The sequence below is a fragment of the Euprymna scolopes genome, chromosome 23, assembly GCF_053919585.1.
Source record: "Euprymna scolopes isolate OS-2025 chromosome 23, ASM5391958v1, whole genome shotgun sequence".
In the NCBI taxonomy this organism is placed as follows: Eukaryota; Metazoa; Mollusca; class Cephalopoda; order Sepiida; family Sepiolidae; genus Euprymna; species Euprymna scolopes.
The window spans coordinates 73,308,828-73,332,071 of record NC_136504.1 but is presented as its reverse complement, the minus strand read 5'-3'; the positions used below and the strand labels follow the sequence as shown (position 1 = coordinate 73,332,071).

The window sequence follows — 23,244 nt, the reverse complement described above, 5'->3', positions numbered from 1 at the left end:
TCCTATTCAATCCTTAGCTGGAGACAAAAAGAGAGAGAAAATATAGCAAACAGAAACTCATTTTGGATATAATTTTTTTTAATTTACCTAGCTTTGCTAACTCACTTTTTCAGAGAATTGTACCTGAACTCAATGGGTAACAAAAAAAGAATCACATTTTTCTATAAGAATTAACAATAATATAAATCAGATTTTTTAAAAGACCATGATACACAGTTAAATTTGTATAAGAAAAACCGATTTAAAGTTAACCATGCAAATCAATTCTAAATTGCCATCGGAAAGCTCAACATTCAGTATACAATATTTGAATTGTCATTCTGAAAGGACAACTGATGATATTTCGCTTCACTAACACCATAATTCACACCAATAACAAATCTTGGCTTTGATATTTTCTTTCACCTGTTAAACATACTACTGTTGGTCCACATTCGTCTTTCTTAAAGCAGCTCATATGTAAATTGATGCCACATATAAAAAACATCCAGCTACAGATACAAGTTCTTTACTTCTTTTTCTTTCCGTGATTCCCACACCCGACATGACACACAGATGTGCTGCTACTTTTGTGAGTAGTTTCTTCTATTACACTCTCACCCTCACTGATATCACTATCACACAAATGACACTACTTGCATCATTGTGTCTTTGAGTGTCGCATTATACAGCTTCTGGCATACAAACACAGCATCCTGGCTGGAATTCTTTTGATGGTGCTATATTATTACCTTTGAGAAAATAAGCACATCAGTAACATTTTCATCCCTAAAACACATGCTTTTCGTCAGCAAATTCCTGAAATTCTTGACATCGTAGAGGCATTAAGTGGAGGATCACATACAAAAAAGACAGAACTTAATGGACATGATGAATCGTGTTGTGCCAACAGACACTATCGAAAGTTGTTCCAACACCACACCTGTTGTCAAAAAACTTGCGTCAACCTATGCATTCAATTTGTATTCACTAGATGCCACTCATCTTGGGCAGGGTCAGTTCTGTACAACGTTTCAGTCATCATCCACCATGTTGTCCCATCCTTTTGTTAACACATTTGCTTGTCTTTTTAGCAATCTGGTTGCTAGTTGGAACCATTTACAGACAAGTAAATGTCCTACTATGTAGTGCATCTCATAAAAACACTAGGTATAGTGTTACCTCGGTTTTCTTTGCTTTCATCGTAAGGTGTTATACTCTCCCCCCCCAGACTCAAGGCATAACACTAGCAGCCTATCCTTCAATAGGGTTCCTTACCTACTAAACCAAAGGATTCCAGTTTCATTGGAACTGCATCTGCAGATATTATGTCCTCATTGATGCATAAGTAGCCTTTATTGTGGACTTATCTTTATTGTGGACTTATCTTTATTGTGGACTTATCTTGCATTAAACAGTTTTAATGATAGATGTCATAAAGGGTGCTATGTTTAGGCCAAAACTCAAGCATCTCAAACAATATCTTTTTCCCTTGATCATTACTGTCTGAAATGGCCACAGCGACTCATGGACTTGTATCTGCATGTATGACCCTCTTCAGATCCAGCAGTGTTGCATCAATCCTCTTCTTGCGTCACTCTCATAGTTTAGCAGTGCACATTGCATTCGCAGTGAAAGCATCAACATATTGATTTAATTTTTGGTAATAAATTACAGGTTACACTTTCTTTTGCAGATTGCTCAATAGTCATAAGCGAGATTAATTCCCCCCCCTCCCCACAAACACATTTATAGCACACAGGGGTCTCATGCTCATCGCTAACTGGAGGAAAATCCACATTGATTTTATATTGCATAATTAGTGTTTGTTGCTGCTGTAATTGGTATCAGTTCCTTCTGGATTTTTAGGCAAATAACTTATGAGTTGTTAATTCATCAGTTCATGATAACATTCATAAAAGTCTACTAAAAATGTGTATCGCACCATTCGTGTCATTCATCCAACCAAATTATACTGACAATTTTTGTAAAACTAGATAGTCATCGGATGTTACTCTCGGGTGAAGTTGTCAACCAATAAACTGCTGCTATGCAACAAAAGGATTTATATCAAACTGTATGAAGGCTTGTCTAAAATACATGTCGGTCTGGTTCATCCCCGAGTTGTCGGTACACTGGGATGATTGTTGCTGGCCCTTTTATTTTGAATAATTTACAAATGCGCTCAACCTTCTCAGTCTATTCCAGTGGAAGATCCATCAAAAAGTGGAGGTCAAATCTGTCACTTTTATTTTTTGTAATAAGGAGTCGCCACTTATCCAAATACCACAAGAGGGTAAGAGTCATATGTGAAAAAAAAAAGCTAAAACCGTTTGTAAAATCAGAATTCCACCAATAAATCTCAGCTTTGATGGTTTTTCTGTTAAATACTCAACTCTTCGTCAAATTCTCTAATTTATTCCTCTTAAAGCAACTGTTGCCCTCATACACAAATTAATGCCACATATAAAAAAATCCAGTTACAAATACGAGTTTTTTCTACTTTTTTTTTTCTGTGATTCCTGAACCTGACATAACAAATGCCTTGCTGCTTTTGTGAGTAGTTTCTTCTATTACAGTAATGCATTCAATGATTTTTAATAGCATATGAATGAAAAATCTCAAGCGAACATGAATTTTTCATACATTTTATGACATTTTAATAGTTTTCATAAATGACTCAGCTTAAAACTCTAGATTCAACCAAAAAGCATTTTCTTAAATCAATTCAATACATACATAATATTATATACCAACAACAATATGAATCATATGCTTAATCCATCATAATTAATCAATGGAAAAAAAAAATGTCCAATAATCTCTTCCATGCCGGGCATTTTGTATATTTGTTGAAGAATTCAGTATCAAGTGAAACCCACATACAAAAATAAAGAATTGGATTTGTTGCAACAGTTTTCAATTTCATTAATAGAATGAATTTTTAAGTGAAATTCAGTCAATCAAACAAGTTAAAACAAAATACTCATTCGAATGTTTTGTAAATTTAATGTTTTGTAAATCCATCAACTTCCAAAAAAAGCCGACTTCAAAAGTTGAAATATTTACTTTTTTAAGTAAATATCATTAAAAAATCATTTATTTAAAAATTGAAGGAATAAAATATGAAAACTAAAAATACGCATTTTTTAGTATTTGTGTGAGGGGTTCATAACTCTGCATGATAAAAAACATCTACATTGTTTTTATAATCCAATGGCAAAACATGACCTGCTGCCTTTGCTCCAACATATGCAGCCCCAATGGCAGCATTTTTCTTCAATCTCAATAAAGTGACTTCTTTTAACTTTCGACATTCAATGTGAGGTGAATGCAATGTATCAAGAAAACCTGGAAATGAAAATGTTTTACATTAAAATTATAAACATGGATAGTTTGAGAAAATGATTAAATTCATGGATCAGGGGAATTTTTTCATTGCATTGCTTGTGTTGTAGAATTTTCTTGAATGTTGTTGAAATATCAACTATTATTTGTTTAATTGTTAAGTTTTAATAATTAAAAATAAAGTTATTCTGAATTATTAATCCAGTTAAAAAATATTGTTTATTTCAGGTTATTAATTTCTGCAACAAGACATGATCAAAAATCATCATAAAATAATTTCTAGAATAAAGGTGAAATTTGGCAAAATTACTTCTTTGAAAATGTCAGAATTAATAAAAATTATGAAATTATATTATTAATAAAAAATATGTAAAAAATTACATATTATTGTAATGCTTATAAAAACTAAATATTTTCATTAATACTTCAGATTTGGCTGAAACAAAAGTCAATATGCAAAATATTACTTTTTTATTTTTCAAACAAATCAATCCTTGAAATATAAACACTTTTATATTGTAAATACAGTGAAATTTGATTTTGGGTTTAATTAAAAAACAAAAATGGAAATCATAGTCACTAAAGGCTGGGAATTCAATTTCTGTACAATTAATTGAATTCCCAGCCTTTGGTGACTATGAGTTAGAGGCATGTTTAGTAGTGATGCATGGTAGAATTATCAAACTTGGTGACCTTCTTATATATATTTAGTTATGTCCCTTATATATATTTAGTTATCTATATGTAGTTATGAATATTCAATATCGTCGTGGGAATACTAAGATGACATCATTTACAAAACAGCCACCTATTTTGCAGAGTGAAAGAATGTACACTGAGTGGAAACAAGACATGAGTATATAGTCTATTTTCATGGATTTACCAAAGGAAAAACAAGGCTCTGTAGTATTTTTATCATTGCTACAAACATATAAGAATGCATTTGATACTTAGACTTCACAGATATCGGCCGAACTGATGGATTAAAAATAATTATGGACAAGTTGAATGAGATATATTTAAGGGACGAAAACATAATGGCATATTTTTGTTCCAGAAATAAAGAATTTCTCTGCCGGAAGGAATCCAAGCATTTCTTGTTTTAAATGCAGCAAATGTATCAAAAGAAAACAAAAAATTAGCGCGAGGACAACATGTGGAAGTTACGCAGCAATGAAGGATAATTTAAAAAAGTGTTTTTGATTGGAATGCAAAACAGTTCTCACTATCAAGGAAGAAATTGAAACTGTAAATTTCAATCGAAACAGAAGTAAAAGGGAATAAAACTTCTATCGAAGGAAACAAAATCCAATGGACAAACAAGGAAGGACAATTCGTTGTTTCAAATGTGGTTCTATAAGGCATTTTTCCAGAGACTGTACTGGTTTTACTCCTAGAAATATTAACACTGTTGTGGATTCAAACCATGTAAACCTCTCATTGATTAATTCCGAGTCATGTTATCAAACATTGATAAACGATTCTAATATAAAAATGTCCAATCTTGTAAAAGAAACACTGGGTATGGCAATGTTGGATTCTGCCTGTTCTAAAACTGTTACTGGAGAACTTTGGTTTGATGTATTTCTTGGTACATTAAATGACTGAAATAAGTGGTTAGTGAAAAGTTTTAAATCCAATAGGACATTTTGTTTTAGTGATAAAGGCAATTAAAGCAGTTAAATTTCTGGTAACTATAAGAGGCATAAAAGGTATCAGAGCATACATTATATAGCATTATCAAAAATGATTTACCCTTGTTACGAAGTCAAATCAATGAAAACTGCTGGCATGATACTAGATTTTAAGTGACAGCTGTAAGATTTTAGGCAGATATATAAAATTGCACAAGACAACTTCTGGACATTATAGTCTTTCATTGACAAATATGGTTTTGTAGGCTGAAAAGTCATCAAATTTTGTGTTACATTGTGAAGCTTTAAAAATGCTCTAGAATGGAGAAAACGAAGGCTAAGAAATTATATAAACAGTTTGCTCATGCACCAAAAGAGAAATTCGTATCATTGGTCTTTCATGATAAGGAATTTCTGGCTCTTGTTAAGGATGTCTGTGATTTGTGTTCAGTTTGAACTTAGACCCCCCCCTCCCTCTTCATCCGGTGGTGGGATTGGCTCTGGAAACCGGTTTAATGACACTGTATGTATGGACTTAAAAGAATTCAGACATAACCAATGCTGAATTTTACACCTAATTGACGCAACAACTAGGTACTCTGCTGCTTATTAAAACCAAGCAGAGTGAAGAAATTATTCGCAACATATTTTTAATGTGTATTTTGGAGTTCCCAAATGCTTCTTGAGTGATAATGAGGGAGAATTTAATAACGATGGTTACAGAGAGATGAATGAAAAACTGAATATCAAAACTTGCTCTACAGCCACTGAAAGTCCATTCAGTAATGGCACTGTGGAACATTACAATCTAATATTGGCTGAAGCAATGGAGAAAACATTGAAAGATGAGAAATGTGAACCAGAAATAGCTTTGGCTTGGGCTGTTAGTGCCAAAAATTCTCTTCAGAATCATTCTGGACATAGGCAAAATGAGCTTGATTTTGGATCCAACATAAATACGCCGTCAGTTTTGATAGACCAGTTACCTGCATTGGATGTTTCAACAACCAGTGATATGGTTAGAATATATTTAAATGTCTTACATTCTGTGAGAAAAAGGTTCATGGACGCTGAATCAAATGAAAAAATTCAGAGAGTACTGTGATTTAATTTAAGACATTATGTGGATGAACAATATGTGACAAGGAACAGCATTTACTATATAGAAGACAAAACAATAAAGGATGGCATGGCCCTATAAAAAGTTTATGAATGTGTCTTCAACATAAGTCAAAACTGCATATCAACAAGATGGGTGATAATAAAGAAAGTTATAAATAACAAAAACATAACGAAGGTTTAGCTTGTAGAACATTGCTATGAAGAAAATTCACACACCCTAAAAACAGACTCACCAACCTGCAACCATGAAGCTATGCGTCTTGTAATGTTAAAAGCCGCCGTTAAGAATTGGCAGGTGGAGATCCTTTATTTCACCTCAGCATTTTTGCAACGTGATATGCCATTGGGTTGGCAATGTTGTCGATGGGGGACACATGGCGTTATACACGTCACATCATTATGGTTCTGGATAACTTACCAAATAAAACAAGTGTTGCTTGCAAATCCATAAAAACAAGATTTTTCCACTTATTAAAAAAAGTGGAAAATTTCATGTAATCATAATTTTATGTAATTATAATTTTATACAATCATAATTTTATGTAATTATAATTTTATACAATCATTTTATGTAATTATAATTTTATACAATCGTAATTTTATGTAATTATAATTTTATACAATCGAAATTTTATGTAATTATAATTTTATACAATCGTAATTTTATGTAATTATAATTTTATACAATCGTAATTTTATGTAATTATAATTTTATACAATCGAAATTTTATGTAATTATAATTTTATACAATCGAAATTTTATGTAATTATAATTTTATACAATCGTAATTTTATGTAATTATAATTTTATACAATCATTTTATGTAATTATAATTTTATACAATCGAAATTTTATGTAATTATAATTTTATACAATCGAAATTTTATGTAATTATAATTTTATACAATCATAATTTTATGTAATTATAATTTTATACAATCATAATTTTATGTAATTATAATTTTATACAATCGTAATTTTATGTAATTATAATTTTATACAATCGTAATTTTATGTAATTATAATTTTATACAATCGTAATTTTATGTAATTATAATTTTATACAATCGAAATTTTATGTAATTATAATTTTATACAATCATTTTATGTAATTATAATTTTATACAATCGAAATTTTATGTAATTATAATTTTATACAATCATAATTTTATGTAATTATAATTTTATACAATCGTAATTTTATAGAATCGTAATTTTATGTAATTATAATTTTATACAATAATTTTATGTAATTATAATTTTATACAATCGTAATTTTATGTAATTATAATTTTATACAATCATTTTATGTAATTATAATTTTATACAATCGAAATTTTATGTAATTATAATTTTATACAATCATTTTATGTAATTATAATTTTATACAATCATAATTTTATGTAATTATAATTTTATACAATCATTTTATGTAATTATAATTTTATACAATCGTAATTTTATGTAATTATAATTTTATACAATCGCAATTTTATGTAATCATAATTTTATGTAATTAAAATTTCATGTAATCATAATTTTATGTAATTATAATTTTATACAATCGTAATTTTATGTAATTATAATTTTATACAATCATAATTTTATGTAATTATAATTTTATACAATCGTAATTTTATGTAATTATAATTTTATACAATCGAAATTTTATGTAATTATAATTTTATACAATCGAAATTTTATGTAATTATAATTTTATACAATCGAAATTTTATGTAATTATAATTTTATACAATCGAAATTTTATGTAATTATAATTTTATACAATCGTAATTTTATGTAATTATAATTTTATGTAATTATAATTTTATACAATCATAATTTTATGTAATTATAATTTTATACAATCATAATTTTATGTAATTATAATTTTATACAATCGTAATTTTATGTAATTATAATTTTATACAATCATTTTATGTAATTATAATTTTATACAATCGAAATTTTATGTAATTATAATTTTATACAATCGTAATTTTATGTAATTATAATTTTATACAATCATTTTATGTAATTATAATTTTATACAATCGAAATTTTATGTAATTATAATTTTATACAATCGAAATTTTATGTAATTATAATTTTATACAATCATAATTTTATGTAATTATAATTTTATACAATCATAATTTTATGTAATTATAATTTTATACAATCGTAATTTTATGTAATTATAATTTTATACAATCGTAATTTTATGTAATTATAATTTTATACAATCGTAATTTTATGTAATTATAATTTTATACAATCATTTTATGTAATTATAATTTTATACAATCGAAATTTTATGTAATTATAATTTTATACAATCATAATTTTATGTAATTATAATTTTATACAATCGTAATTTTATACAATCGTAATTTTATGTAATTATAATTTTATACAATCATTTTATGTAATTATAATTTTATACAATCGAAATTTTATGTAATTATAATTTTATACAATCATTTTATGTAATTATAATTTTATACAATCGAAATTTTATGTAATTATAATTTTATACAATCATAATTTTATGTAATTATAATTTTATACAATCATAATTTTATGTAATTATAATTTTATACAATCGTAATTTTATGTAATTATAATTTTATACAATCGTAATTTTATGTAATTATAATTTTATACAATCGTAATTTTATGTAATTATAATTTTATACAATCGAAATTTTATGTAATTATAATTTTATACAATCATTTTATGTAATTATAATTTTATACAATCATTTTATGTAATTATAATTTTATACAATCGAAATTTTATGTAATTATAATTTTATACAATCATAATTTTATGTAATTATAATTTTATACAATCATAATTTTATGTAATTATAATTTTATACAATCGTAATTTTATACAATCGTAATTTTATGTAATTATAATTTTATACAATCATTTTATGTAATTATAATTTTATACAATCGTAATTTTATGTAATTATAATTTTATACAATCATTTTATGTAATTATAATTTTATACAATCGAAATTTTATGTAATTATAATTTTATACAATCATTTTATGTAATTATAATTTTATACAATCATAATTTTATGTAATTATAATTTTATACAATCATTTTATGTAACTATAATTTTATACAATCGTAATTTTATGTAATTATAATTTTATACAATCGCAATTTTATGTAATCATAATTTTATGTAATTAAAATTTCATGTAATCATAATTTTATGTAATTATAATTTTATACAATCGTAATTTTATGTAATTATAATTTTATACAATCATAATTTTATGTAATTATAATTTTATACAATCGTAATTTTATGTAATTATAATTTTATACAATCGAAATTTTATGTAATTATAATTTTATACAATCGAAATTTTATGTAATTATAATTTTATACAATCGAAATTTTATGTAATTATAATTTTATACAATCGAAATTTTATGTAATTATAATTTTATACAATCGAAATTTTATGTAATTATAATTTTATACAATCGAAATTTTATGTAATTATAATTTTATACAATCGTAATTTTATGTAATTATAATTTTATGTAATTATAATTTTATACAATCGTAATTCTATGTAATTATAATTTTATACAATCGTAATTTTATGTAATTATAATTTTATACAATCATTTTATGTAATTATAATTTTATACAATCGTAATTTTATGTAATTATAATTTTATACAATTATAATTTTATACAATCGTAATTTTATTTATTATGTTGTTTTCTTGACACCTGAACAAGAACAAGCAAAAGATGTGATTGATGCAAAGGAGAAAGAAATAAAAAACATGAAAACTCATGAAGTTTATGAATGTGTCTTCAACATAAGTCAAAACTGCATATCAACAAGATGGGTGATAATAAAGAAAGTTATAGATAACAAAAACATAACGAAGGTTTAGCTTGTAGCACTATGGCTCTGGATAACTTACCAAATAAAAATTCTTATGAAATTGTTTAGTTTTATCAGTCCTTTTCAGGTTCAAACTTGCATAGTAGAGATATACAGTGAATGATACAAGAAATATGTAGAGAGAAGATTCAAAATCTCAACTCATAACATTATTAATTAATCCTTTGGAAATATATTGTTTGTACTGACAGATTGTAACTTTCACTAATCTCCTTTAACGATATTTGACATTCTTAGCTTTTCCGAAAACACCTTTTTTAACAAGCGATTAAGTCATTTAACTTTCATTTGATTACAATTGAATTCAAAGACAAGTCAAAGAATAATAGTATGAGATTAGAGAAGGTCAATGATGAATATAAATCTGGATGCTGAGAAAATGTTTGATTGGTAAAGAAGAATGAGATACCTAAACTGTTGAGCAAATTGTGAATCAAACTACCAGAACATTGACATTTCATCAAGCTAAACAAGTCAACAAACTGAATCAAACTGCCAGCACATTGACATTTCATCAAGCCAAACAAGTCAACAAACTGAATCAAACTGCCAGCACATTAACATTTCATCAAGCCAAACAAGTCAACAAACAGAATCAAACTGCCAGCACATTGACATTTCATCAAGCCAAACAAGTCAACAAACTGAATCAAACTGCCAGCACATTAACATTTCATCAAGCCAAACAAGTCAACAAACAGAATCAAACTGCCAGCACATTGACATTTCATCAAGCCAAACAAGACAACAAACTGAGAGAGAATTCTTTTTTTTTATATATATCAGCATGTCTGATAACAAATTAAGAATATCTTTTAAAAATTTGGGATAAATGTGTTCTTGATAAAAACTTTATATAATATATAACATATAAATTTTATCACGTTTTCCAACAACCACTCCAACTCTATTTCATTTACTCAAAATAGATTTCTAATATCTTAAGCCTGATCACAAACTATTCTCACATAATCAGATTCAATGTGGCCTTGAACTTTGTTATAATCAAAACAATACTGTAAACTATTCATTCTGTTGGAACCAAATTAATAGGAAGGGATTAAATAATTTCATTCTTACCAGTAGTTGTTCCCAAAACAATACTGAAACTAAATAAAGGAGTTAGTTTCTGATAACCTTTCTTTCTTTCTAAGGAAACAAGTTACCAAAGAGTAGAGAAAGGGAACATTAGAAGAAGGGTGAGGTTAATGAGTAAAAAGACGTAAAAAAAAAATAGATGTTATATACACATACAGCATTTTTATGATATGAGACAACATTTGCGAACCTCATTGATAGAATTATTTTAATCTTACATATGAACAAAAAAAAAATTGTGTTTTTTAATCTTACATATGAACCAAAAAAAAAAAATTGTGTCTTTTAATCTTACATATGAACCAAAAAAAAATTGTGTCAATAAAAAAATATTCTGGACAATACAAACCGAACATCTTTGTTGGATATTTTATGTGAAAATAACAATAAATTGTTTAAAATAATTTTGATTAATAAAAAAACAAACCATCTTTCATAAATTCCCAGCTCTTCCAAACTGATCCGACGCATACAATGTGAAGACCTCCATTGCAAGTGACCAATTCCTGAAGAAAAGCAAAAATACATACTCATACATAATCACATATATCACAACATGAAAAAAACCATATAACATGAAAAAAACAACATATAAAGCAGTTAATCAGTTTCTGATGACATTCTTGAAAAGCAGAACCTAGATTTGGCTTTTGTGGATTTGGAGAAAGTTTTTGACAGAATACAAAGAGAGGTGTGGTGGGCTTTGCATAAATTAGAGACAAATGAGTGATCAGTGAAGATTGTTCAAGCAAGATATAGAAATGCTCAAATTAATTTTATGATTAACAGCACATTTAGTGAAAGTTTTTTTGGTTAAAGTAAGAGTGCATCAGGGTTCTGTACTGAGTTTGTTGCTTTGCATTTGAATTTTAGAAACATTGTCCACTGGGTTTCATATGGGTTTTCCAAAAGAAATGCTGTCGGGTTGATGATTTAGTATTGTGAAACAATGAAAAATCTACTTGTTAGATTAAAGACTTTGAGGAATGCTATGAAAATGTTCAGAATGGAGAACAAACAAATGATCATAGGAAAAATCCGTTGTTCAGTTTGTGGAATACAAGAAAGGCAGATCAAATTGAAAGGGAGAAAGTAGTTTGTTGTATTAAGAAATGTAATGAAGATTAGAATTCAGACGAAGAGAAAGTATACTTGGATGGCAAAGCAGTTTTGTTACTTTCATGATATCATTGGACTTTGCAGGAGTCATGTATACATATATATACATATATAACATACATACATATATATATATATATATATACATATATATAACATAAATATAACATATATATATATATATATATATATATATATATATATATATATATATATATTACATATAAAATAAAAATTAAAATTAAATTTACCAAAATGATACAAGATGGTAAAATTAAAGTATATTATAAATATTAAAGAATTAATATTTATAAAATTATCTCAGCCAGATGTAAAAGCTTGATAAAACCAAATAGGAAATAGAGCTTATAATATGAGCAAACAGTTAATAAAATATGTTAAAAAACACTTTGAAATGAGTTAAAAACATATTTAATCTGAAAAGGAAACATAAGATAAATGGATAGTCCTATCTAGTGTTTCCTTTTCAGATTAAATATGTTTTTAACTCATTTCAAAGTGTTTTTTAACATATTTTATTAACTTTTTGCTCATATATATATATATATATATATATAACATATATATATATGTATATAACATATACATATATAAGATATATATATAAGATATATATATAACATATATATAACATATATATATATAACATACATATAACATATATATATAACATACATATAACATATATATATAACATACATATAACATATATATATATACCATATATATAACATATATATATATACCATATATATAACATATATATATATATATATCATATATATATCACATATATATATAACATATATATATAACATATATATATGTAACATATATATATATATATATATATATATATATGTAACAAATATATATATATATATCATACATATATATATAACATATATATATGTAACATACATATATAACATATATATATATATATAACATACATATATACATATATATATATAACATACATATAACATATATATATATGTGTATATAACATATATATAACATACATATAACATATATATATATATATAACATACATATAACATATATATATGTTATATATATATGTTATATATATATGTGTTATATATATGTTATATATATATGGTATATATATATGTTATATATCATTCAACCACGGTAGTGGTTGAATATATGCTTAAGTCCGAAATTGAATGAATCGAGACACATTCAAACTCCCACCACTAATTCTGTTCGCAACCAAATTTCAAACAGGTTATAGAGTTGGATAGAACACCTCATTAGCTACATTTTGAAAAAATTTTTTTCGAAAATTGGTTCAGTAGAAAAAAAGTTACAACAAAATATGTGGGTTCACAAACAGGAGAGTAAGTACATACATAAGTGACTAACGCTTTTTTTTTATTTTGCATAACTTTTTTTTGTATATAAATATTTTTTACTACGATTTTGCCAATATGACATGTTAGCGTTACGATTAGAGTACCGGGGGTTGGTGGAAAGATTTTAGGTTCAATACCGTGTATCGGTTTTTTTTATAATTAAAAAAACCGAACTTTTTTTTAATAACTAATTTTTTTTTAACTCTCCTTATGAAATAGATATGCGGTTTTCTTTTCCTAGATGGTTTAGATTTTCAATGCAGCACAGTACGGTTTGGGATCTTACCGTATTATTCTCCAATGCTTTAATAGCTGCCTGACTATCTGAAAGGAAAGCTATTTCCTGTTGCTGAACCTCTTCCATGATCAGAACCTCAGATTCAAAAGCCTTAAACATGCGCTATCTCTCCTTTTTCGGTTTTTGTCGTGATGTTTACCGAATGTTAGAGCTGACTTGTCAGACTTAGGTCTGAGATCCTGCTCTTCGGTGAAGGCGGGGGTGGTGTTTGGTACCACATCGAATGGTACCAGCTCATGACTGGTGTTTGGTGTAGATGGAATTAATAATTTTATAATTTACATAAAAATTAATAATTTTATTATATCATAATTAGGATCATTTAATTCATTTTTATGTAAATTATAAAATTATTAATTCCATCTACTAACTAACTAACTAACGAATTAATTTTATTCAAACAATTTTCACTACATAAATATATGCAAATAATAGGGGGAAAATAAGTTCAATACAGCGACTGACACCCTTTCTAACTCAACAATAAACAACAACATATGCAAATAATAAATAAAATATTTATCAATATTCAAATTTTATTTTTAGCTGCAATATTTTAAGTCTAAAAAATTCTTATTTTTTACTTTACTAGAATATCTTGTTCTTTACTTTTCCAGGTTGAATTCCTTGTCCTTTACTTTTCCATGAAAAAGTTTCCCGTTCTCATCAATTAAATCGAAACATTTCCAATTAAACAATTACGGATATATGTTCTCTTTCACTTTCTTTATTTACTTTTAAAGCAACATTGGACTTTTATAAAATAGTTTTTTTTGTTTTTTTTTTTCGAACAAATAAATAATTTTAAACATTTTTTTTGGAGTTGTCAAGATTCATTTTCTCCAGTAATATCGGTTTACCAAGTTTCTGGAAGTAATAAATGATAATTTTAGTTTAATTTAACGTTTCCAGAATTAATAAATGTTAATTTTTGTAAATTTATACTTTCCCTTTCCGGAAGGAATCGTTCGGCCATATAATGATGTCGCCTCTAGATTTGGATAGCAAGTGCATGAAAAAAAATAGCGTCTCCAATTTCGGCAATAAAGTGTAGATTTTTATTGGGTCGCTATTATTGCCATAAATTGTTAGGTGAAAGTTTTTTTTTCAGGAAAACTTGCACTTTTTTTTAAAAAGAAAGTTGGTAGTAAACGTTTCTTCTTGAAAACAGAATTTGGTACTCCTTGGGCGTCGAGTTCCATGGCGACCAGCATAAAAAACACGCATCGCTCCCTTTCTGACGCAAGCACACATAACACTTTTTTTATTTACTGACGTTGTCATAGTAACTAAACAATTATTTGTCACACTATTTATTTTGAAAAAAGTTTTACTCTGTATGAATATTAAAAGAAAAATTACTAAACATTTATTAATAATGTCTCACTTTTACAGACATTTGTTTTTAAATTTCTTTTTAAATGACGACTTTTATCGACTTTTTTTAATAGCCTTTGCGTATGCTGACATTTGTTTTTTTAATTTCTTTTAAAATCACTTTTTATCGACTTTTATTTTAATAGCATTTGTGGATGGGTAAAAAACGAAAAAAATAACTAAGCCATTTACTGACAATTTCTCGGTATCTTGACTTTGATAACATTTATTTGTTAAAAATATTTGTAAAAGTGAGAATTATCAGTAAATGGTTTAGTTATTTTTTTTTCGTTTTTTACCCATCCACAAATGCTGTCGATAAAAAGTCATTTAAAAAGAAATTAAAACAAATGTCAGCATACCCATCCTCAAATGCTATTAAAAAAAAGTTGATAAAAGTCCTCATTTAAGAAATTTAAAAACAAATGTCTGTAAAAGTGAGACATTATTAATAAATGTTTAGTAATTTTTTTTTTGAATATTCATAAAGAGTAAAACTTTTTTTCAAAATAATGTGACAGATAATCGTTTAGTTACTACGACAACGTTAGTAAATACAAAAGTGTTACGTGCGCTTATGGCAGGAAGGGAGTGACGTGTGTTTTTTATGCTGGTCGCCATGGAACTCAACGCCCAAGGAGTACCCCGAATTTTTATTATAAAAAGAAAAGATGAATGCTTTATATGAACACTGTAAATAGTTAGGTGAAAGTAGAGAAAAGTTAGATTTTTTTTTTCAAGAGACTGTACAAATTATTTTTTTGGTCAACAGATGTTAATAAAATAAACAGAAAAAATACTCCCATCATTAATTAATTCTGCAAAAAAATAAATAAAATGTTGGTTTAGTGTTTAAACATTTGGACAACGCTCAGCTGAATTCGGCCACCACGATGGCAGGTCGAACCCTAAACTAATTGGAATCCGGGGTGTGTGTGTGGGGGGGGTAAATTCTACATGAGTACCATTCTTTTTAATTTTATCTTTTGTTCAATTTTTGTGTGGGCTTTTAGCGATTGCAAAATAACAAATTTAACCAAAATGCAAAAAATTCAACAATTAAATAATTTTGCTCAGCTTCTGATACAGATCCTAGTAAATCAATCCGTCTTATTAGAACACTCATGGGAAGGACGGAACCAAATTATTGCCAGTATGTTAGGGAGAGATTCTATTTTTTTTTTTTTTTTTTTTTACAATATTTTAACACTCAGTTACCAAATTTTATGGGTTGCTCGTTAACTTACGATAAAACTTACGATAAAACTTACGATAAAACTTGCGAAATACATGCTGGATTGTTGTAAAAATGGAATGGAAATTTAAATTTTGCTCCGTTTTAATCTTTTTTTTTTAATTAATATAAACAAATATAATCAAGAGAATAACATTCAACAATTGTACTTTATGTATATAAAACACGAAATATTAAAAAATATATATATTAACGAAAGAGAAATAATTCCATTTTTAAACGAAAAAAGTCAATTTGGTATATAAAAGTTCCATTTGTGATGTCATGTGATGGCACGCGGTGTGAAATAATTGTCCCCGCCCCAAAAAATGGCCCATCCGTACAAAGAAAACCACCTATTTATAATAGAAAAATTAAGTATAATGTTATAATTAAAAAGAGATATATAGAAACACGCATGTGTACAGTAAACATATACCAAAATGTGGAAGCACTCCGTCCAGTGGTTATTTAGACTATTAATTACGAACGAACCAAGAGTTACATATATATATATATATATATATAATCTATCTATATATATAAAAATGTAATTTTTGGTTCGTTCAAAGTCTATAGAACCATATTTCCACATTACCAATTTAATTGAAATTTTCAGAAAATCCATTTTTAAAGTCAAAGAATGTTTGCATGTTATTAAAATAATTTAACATTGCGAATTATAAAAATATTAAATTATAAATGAAAATATTTTTTGTAACTGCGAGATTGTCCCCATTTCATTTCCGGTAGAAATTAGCCTTTCACTTATTGAGATAAGTATTATTTGTATTAATTTTTATGATACTCATGCAGAGAGTGATCCATGCTGAAATAATAATGTTATTATTTAAAAAGCCATTCTTAACATGGGGAGGAGAGGGTGTTTTGTACCTATTCTGTACTTATTGAATTCCTTACAATTGAATAAAAAAAACATATTGTAAAACTTTAATTAACCGTGGAAATACGATTTAAAAAATAGCGCAGATCCCGGATCACTCTCTGCATTTTTTCCTTTTATTTTTCTTAAAAAGTAAAACTTTTCTTATTCATGAAAAGATTAAGCCTACGTAAATAAATAAATAAATAAATGTTTGTACACGTGACAGATTATCAATAAATGGTTTGGTTACTTTTTTTAAAAAATTATTTATGAAAAGAGTTAACGTAAATAATCTTTGTAAAAGTAAGTGCGAACATGCCGTAGTTGTACTCCCATGCGTAATTTCTATACTTATAGGTTTTTGGAAATTTTTTTCACTGGATTATTATTGATTCGACACTAATTAAACAGATTATTTAAAAAAAAAAAAAATTAAAAAAGAAATCATTATTTCGACATTTGAAAGTGGTGCTCACTTTTTAGTTACAACGGTCTGATAAATCAGTCACCCATTTTGTAACCAATAAAAACGCAGTATATCAAAACCATAGAAAGTAAAAATAATATGAGTCTCTAGCGCATTTGTAAGTCAGAAATATATTTGTTTCTCAAAGAAAAATAGATTGCACATGACTTTTTTATTGTTTTTATGAAAATAAAGTTTCGAGTTTTTTTTATTTATTTAGTTAAAAGTCAGTTTGTGGGTGTTTTTTTGTTTTTTTTTAAATAATTTGTTTTTATGAAAGGTAAGGGTTTTTTGTTTTTTTCAAAACTTTTGTTTTTTTTTTAAATTTTTTAAAGTATTATAAATTTCACTAACATACTGGAGAAATGTTGGTGCTAATGCAGAGAGTGATCCGCGCTATTTTTTAAATCGTATTTCCACGTTTAATTAAAGTTTTATGATATGTTTTTTTTTATTCAATTGTAAGGTTAAAGTACAGAATAGGTACAAAACACCCTCCCCATGTTAAGAATGGCTTTTAAAATAATAACATTATTATTTCAGCACGGATCACTCTCTGCATGAGTACCGAAAATTTGGTATTTTTTAGATTAGGTCCACCTCCACAATTTTCCTTTTAATGACGACATTTCTAGGTTTTCGAGTATGCTGAATATGGAAATCGCATTGAAATTTTGCGGAAATCAGTAGTTATCAAGTTATAAAAAGTTATATTATGCATTGTATTCTTTGGCAGCCATCTTTTTACACGCACACGCGCCATAAACAAATGCACGCGCGTAAAAAAGATGGCCGCCAAAGATTACAATGCATAATACAACTTTTTATATCTTGATAACTACTTATTTCTGCAAAATTTCAATGCGATTTTTGCATTCAGCATAGTCGAAAACCATTACAAGTCGTCATTTAAAAGAAAATTGAGGAGGTGGACCGAATCTAAAAATTTACCAATAATTTTCCATCTCGTACGCCTCCTGATACATTGCTTCGTCAACATGCGACCATTTTATATCTCCCGAAGACACTTCCATATTTAGCCAAAAAAAAAAAAAAAATGGGTGACCGATTTACCAGAACGTGGTAACTAAAAAATGAGTACACCTTTCAAATGTTGAAATAATTTTTTTTTTTTCAATTTTTTTTTCATAATCTGGTTAGTGTTCAATCAATAATAATCCAGTGAAAAAATTTCAAAAACCCTATCAGTATAGAAATTCACATGGTTGTATAACTCCGCCATGTAAGTAAATAAATAAAAAATGTTACGTGCACATGCGTTAGCCTTGACTAGGGGGGGGGGGGGACTAAGGGAACGACCATTAAATAATTCTGCGGGTCGCCATGGAAATCAACGCTCAATTAGTACCAAAATAGTTTTCATGATATGAAGAAATTTTGTTTCGAAAAGTGGGTGATCACTTTTCCATGTAAATTTAACTTAAAATGAGCACCCATTTTCTGGCCACCCGGGGAAGGGGCATTTATTTTCGTGTTTATTGGCTTAAAGGTTTTTTGACAAGGCAGTTTGGTACGTGAGTGCATATTTAACAGTTTTCGTTGATGCTCATGCGTAGCATAAACAAAGGCTACGTCTGTGAAATGGAAAATAGTCCCAGAGTTCAGGGGTTATTTACCATGCAAAAGAAATCAAACAAAAAACTTTTTAGCCAAGAAACATACAGAAAAATGCCCCTCTCTCCGGTGGCCAGAAAGTGGGTGCTCATTCTAAGTTAAATTTACATTGAAAAGTGATCACCCACTTTTCGAAAAAGTAATTTCATGAATATTATGAAAACTTTCTTTTTGCTACGGAAACGGTTTGCAGATTCGTTTTTAGCCCACCAAAATCTACAATAAAATATTTCGTTATATACGAACGTGAAACGGACCTTAAAGTAAAATAATACCGGATTTTTTGGAGCAGATTTGCCGTTTAGTTGTACAAATATCCTCAAACCAGGTAATCACTAAAAGGGACTTTTAAAAGTCGTCACCTATGTGCCAGCCTACGCCATGATAACATATATTGAGTGAGTTCCTAAAAGTATTTTGTATAGTTTTTTAGTTTAAAATCATTTTCCGAAAATTTCCCCAAACTTAACGTGTTCGAATAAGTCTGCTGCCATTTGTAATTTTCAGATATACCGATAAACATTGAATGTTTTTGAACCGATTATACATTACATAAAAACACTACAATGTTATCCAGTTAGGTAGAACATTTACTTTTCTTGCCTTTGATAACATTTATTTGTTATATATATATTTATTTTTTGACAACTTTTTTGTATCTGTGTTTAGTAATATGAACTCTTTTCATTTAATGTAACGTTTAGAAACGGCTTGAAAAACAGTGTTTATCGGTGTATTTGAAAGCTACAAATGGTGGCGGACACTGTTGATTACTTTAAGTTAGAGAAAGTGAGTTAAAACTAAAAAACTATACAAAATACTGTCAGAAACCCACCGATTATGCCAGCTTATGTCATGGTAACATATATTTGTGGGGTTTCAGACACTGTTTTGTATAGTTTTTAGTTTTCAACTTACTTTCCCAAACTTAACGTATTCAACAGAGTCCACGACCATTTCTGTTTTTCGAGCCGATTAAACATTACATAAAAATACTAAACAATTATTCAGTTAGGTAGAAACGTAACTTACCTTACCTTTGCTTTCATTTATTTGTTTTTGGACAATTTTTTCGAATCTGTGTATAGTACCCCCCCCCCCATCAACCAAATATTAATTACTAACTCACATTTTTGTATACAGAAAACAACAAAAAAAATAAACATGTTATTGTTACATTAAGTAAAAACACTGAACCCATATCCAGTTAGGTAGAAAAGTAACTTATCTTGCCTTTGATAACATTTATTTGTTATATATTTGTTTTTTTGACAACTTTTTCGAATCTATGTGTACAGTAATACAAACACTCATTTTGTGTTTTATATACATAAAGTACAATTGTTGAATGTTACTGTTTTGATTATATTCGTTTGGGGGGGGCACAATTAAAAAATTAAGAAAGATTAAAATGAAGCGAAATTTAAGTTTCGGTTCCATTTTTACAACAACCGTAAAACAGTGCATACTCAGCAAGTTTTATCGTAATTTATAAGCATATTGAAACACTAAATCAACATTTTATTTATTTTTTTGCATAATTAATGATGGAAGTATTTTTCTGTTTATTTTCTTAACATCTGTTAAAAAAAAATAAATAATTTGTACATTCTCTTGAAAAAAAGAATCAAACTTTTCTCTACTTTCACATGTGTTCCATTTTAACAAACTGAGCCACAGCAACGCATGGCCGGGTACAGCTAGTATATATATAAAAATGTAATTCTTGGTTCGTTCAAAGTTAATATATCCATAGTTCTACATTACCAATTTATTTGAAATTTTCAGAGAACCCATCTTTAGAGTCGAGGGATGTTTTTATGTTATTAAAATAAATTTACATCGCCAATTATTAAAATATTAAATAAAATAAATATATTTTCGTAAGCTGTTCGTGCGAACCTGTTTTGTTGATAGAACTGAACTTCCGGTTCGATTCATTTCACACCCACGAATTGACGAAACGAACGAGATTTTATTTTCTGTTTACTCGATAAGTAAAAAAACCAAAAAAAAAACATAATTCATTTGTTTATCTTCCAAAGTTTTTATTTAAACATTTTTACTTTATTATATCAGGCAAAAAAAAAGTTTGTCGCTTGCGTTTTGAAAAAACGTGTACTTTCAATTTTTGGTAAAAAAGGTTTTCTTAAAGATAAACAAAAAAATACAGTAAAAAAAGCAAAGAACAAAACATTAATCTGAAATAATAACGTTATTATTTAAAAAGCCATTCTTAACACGGGGAGGGGGTTTTGTACCTATTCTGTACTTTAACCTTACAATTGAATAAAAAACATATCATAAAACTTTAATTAAACGTGGAAATGCGATTAAAAAAATCACTCTCTGCATTAGCACCGAAAGTACAGAATAGTTAGAAAACTCCTCCCTCCCCATGTTAAGAATGGCTTTCTAAATAATGTTAATGCTTCAGTACTGTTTCTTGTCTGCTTAAGTTTAACTTTTGTTTATTAAATTGTTAGGTGAAAGTCCAGAATAGTTACAAAACACCCCTATTCACATGTTAAGAATGGCTTTCTAAATAATGTCATTATTTCAGCAGAGTAGCTTCTCTGCATAAGTACCATGTTTTGTTTTTAAATTGTTAGGTGAAAGGACAGAATAGTTACAAAATATCATCCCCATGTTAAGAATGTCTTTCTAAATAACATTATTTCAGCACGGTATTTTCTATGCATACGTACTATCTATTTTTGTTTATTAAACCGTTAGGTGAAAGTATAGAATAGATGCAAAATTCCCTCCCCATGTTAAGAATAGCTTTCTAAATAACGGTAGTACTATCTTTTGTTTATTAAATTGTTAGGTGAAAGTATAGAATAGTTACAAATGTTAAGAATGGCTTTCTAAATAACGTTATTATTTTAGCACGGTACTTTCTCTGGATAAATACCATGTTTTGTTTATTAAATTGTTAGGGGAGGGTATTTTGTACCTAATCTGTATTTTAACCTTACAATTGAATAAAATAAACATATAATAAAACTTTAATTAAACCTGGAAATACGATTTAAAAAATAGCGCAGACCACTCTCTGCATTAGCACCAAATATTATTTAAGCAAGTTACCAATCCGTAAAATTTATTCGAAAAAAAACTGTACTTTTACCAAACAATTTATAGTGTTAATAATAAAAAAAAGTTCATATTTTCTTATATAGAAAAAAAGAAAGACTTCGACTCAAATAAATACTATCAGAAACCCACGGAATATGTCAGCCTATGTCACAATAACATATAATCAGTAGGTGTCTGACACTGTTTTGTATAGTTTTTAACTGATTTTGTCAAACTTAACGTATTCAACAGAGTCCGCGACCATTCACCTTTTTCAAATACATAGATAAACACTGAGTTTTTTGAGCTGATTAAACATTTTACATTAAATAAAAACACTAAAAAATTATTCAGTTAGATAGAAACGTAATTTACCTTACCTTTGCTTTCATTTATTCGTTTTTGGACAACTTTTTCGAATCTGTGTATAGTACCCCCCCTTACTCAAATATTAATTAAAAACTCACATTTTTGAATACAATAAAAAAGAAAACTATTTAGCGTTTCAACGTTTTAGGAACTTTCGGCTTAATCCACTGAATGTTGGTCGAGCCCAAGCCATGATTGATGATAACTCCCGAGGATCCAGATCCAATTCTGCAAGAGTACCA

The 23,244-nt window shown here is 27.4% G+C and overlaps 1 protein-coding gene across 3 annotated transcripts in view; it reads right to left on the bottom strand.

Annotated features, from left to right (window-relative positions):
- Window positions 1-2,972: 2,972 nt before the first annotated feature.
- The window catches only part of LOC145246004 (N-acetyl-D-glucosamine kinase-like), a 238,909-nt gene continuing 218,637 nt past the window's right edge, over window positions 2,973-23,244 (bottom strand). For all 3 annotated transcript variants that reach the window (XM_080107803.1, XM_080107806.1, XM_080107804.1), the window contains 2 exons: window positions 11,562-11,640; window positions 2,973-3,330 (listed from right to left, as the gene is read on the bottom strand). In XM_080107803.1, coding sequence (XP_079963929.1) covers window positions 3,149-3,330; window positions 11,562-11,640 — 261 coding nt within the window. In that variant the 3' untranslated portion in view covers window positions 2,973-3,148. The remainder of the gene's footprint in view (window positions 3,331-11,561; window positions 11,641-23,244) is intronic.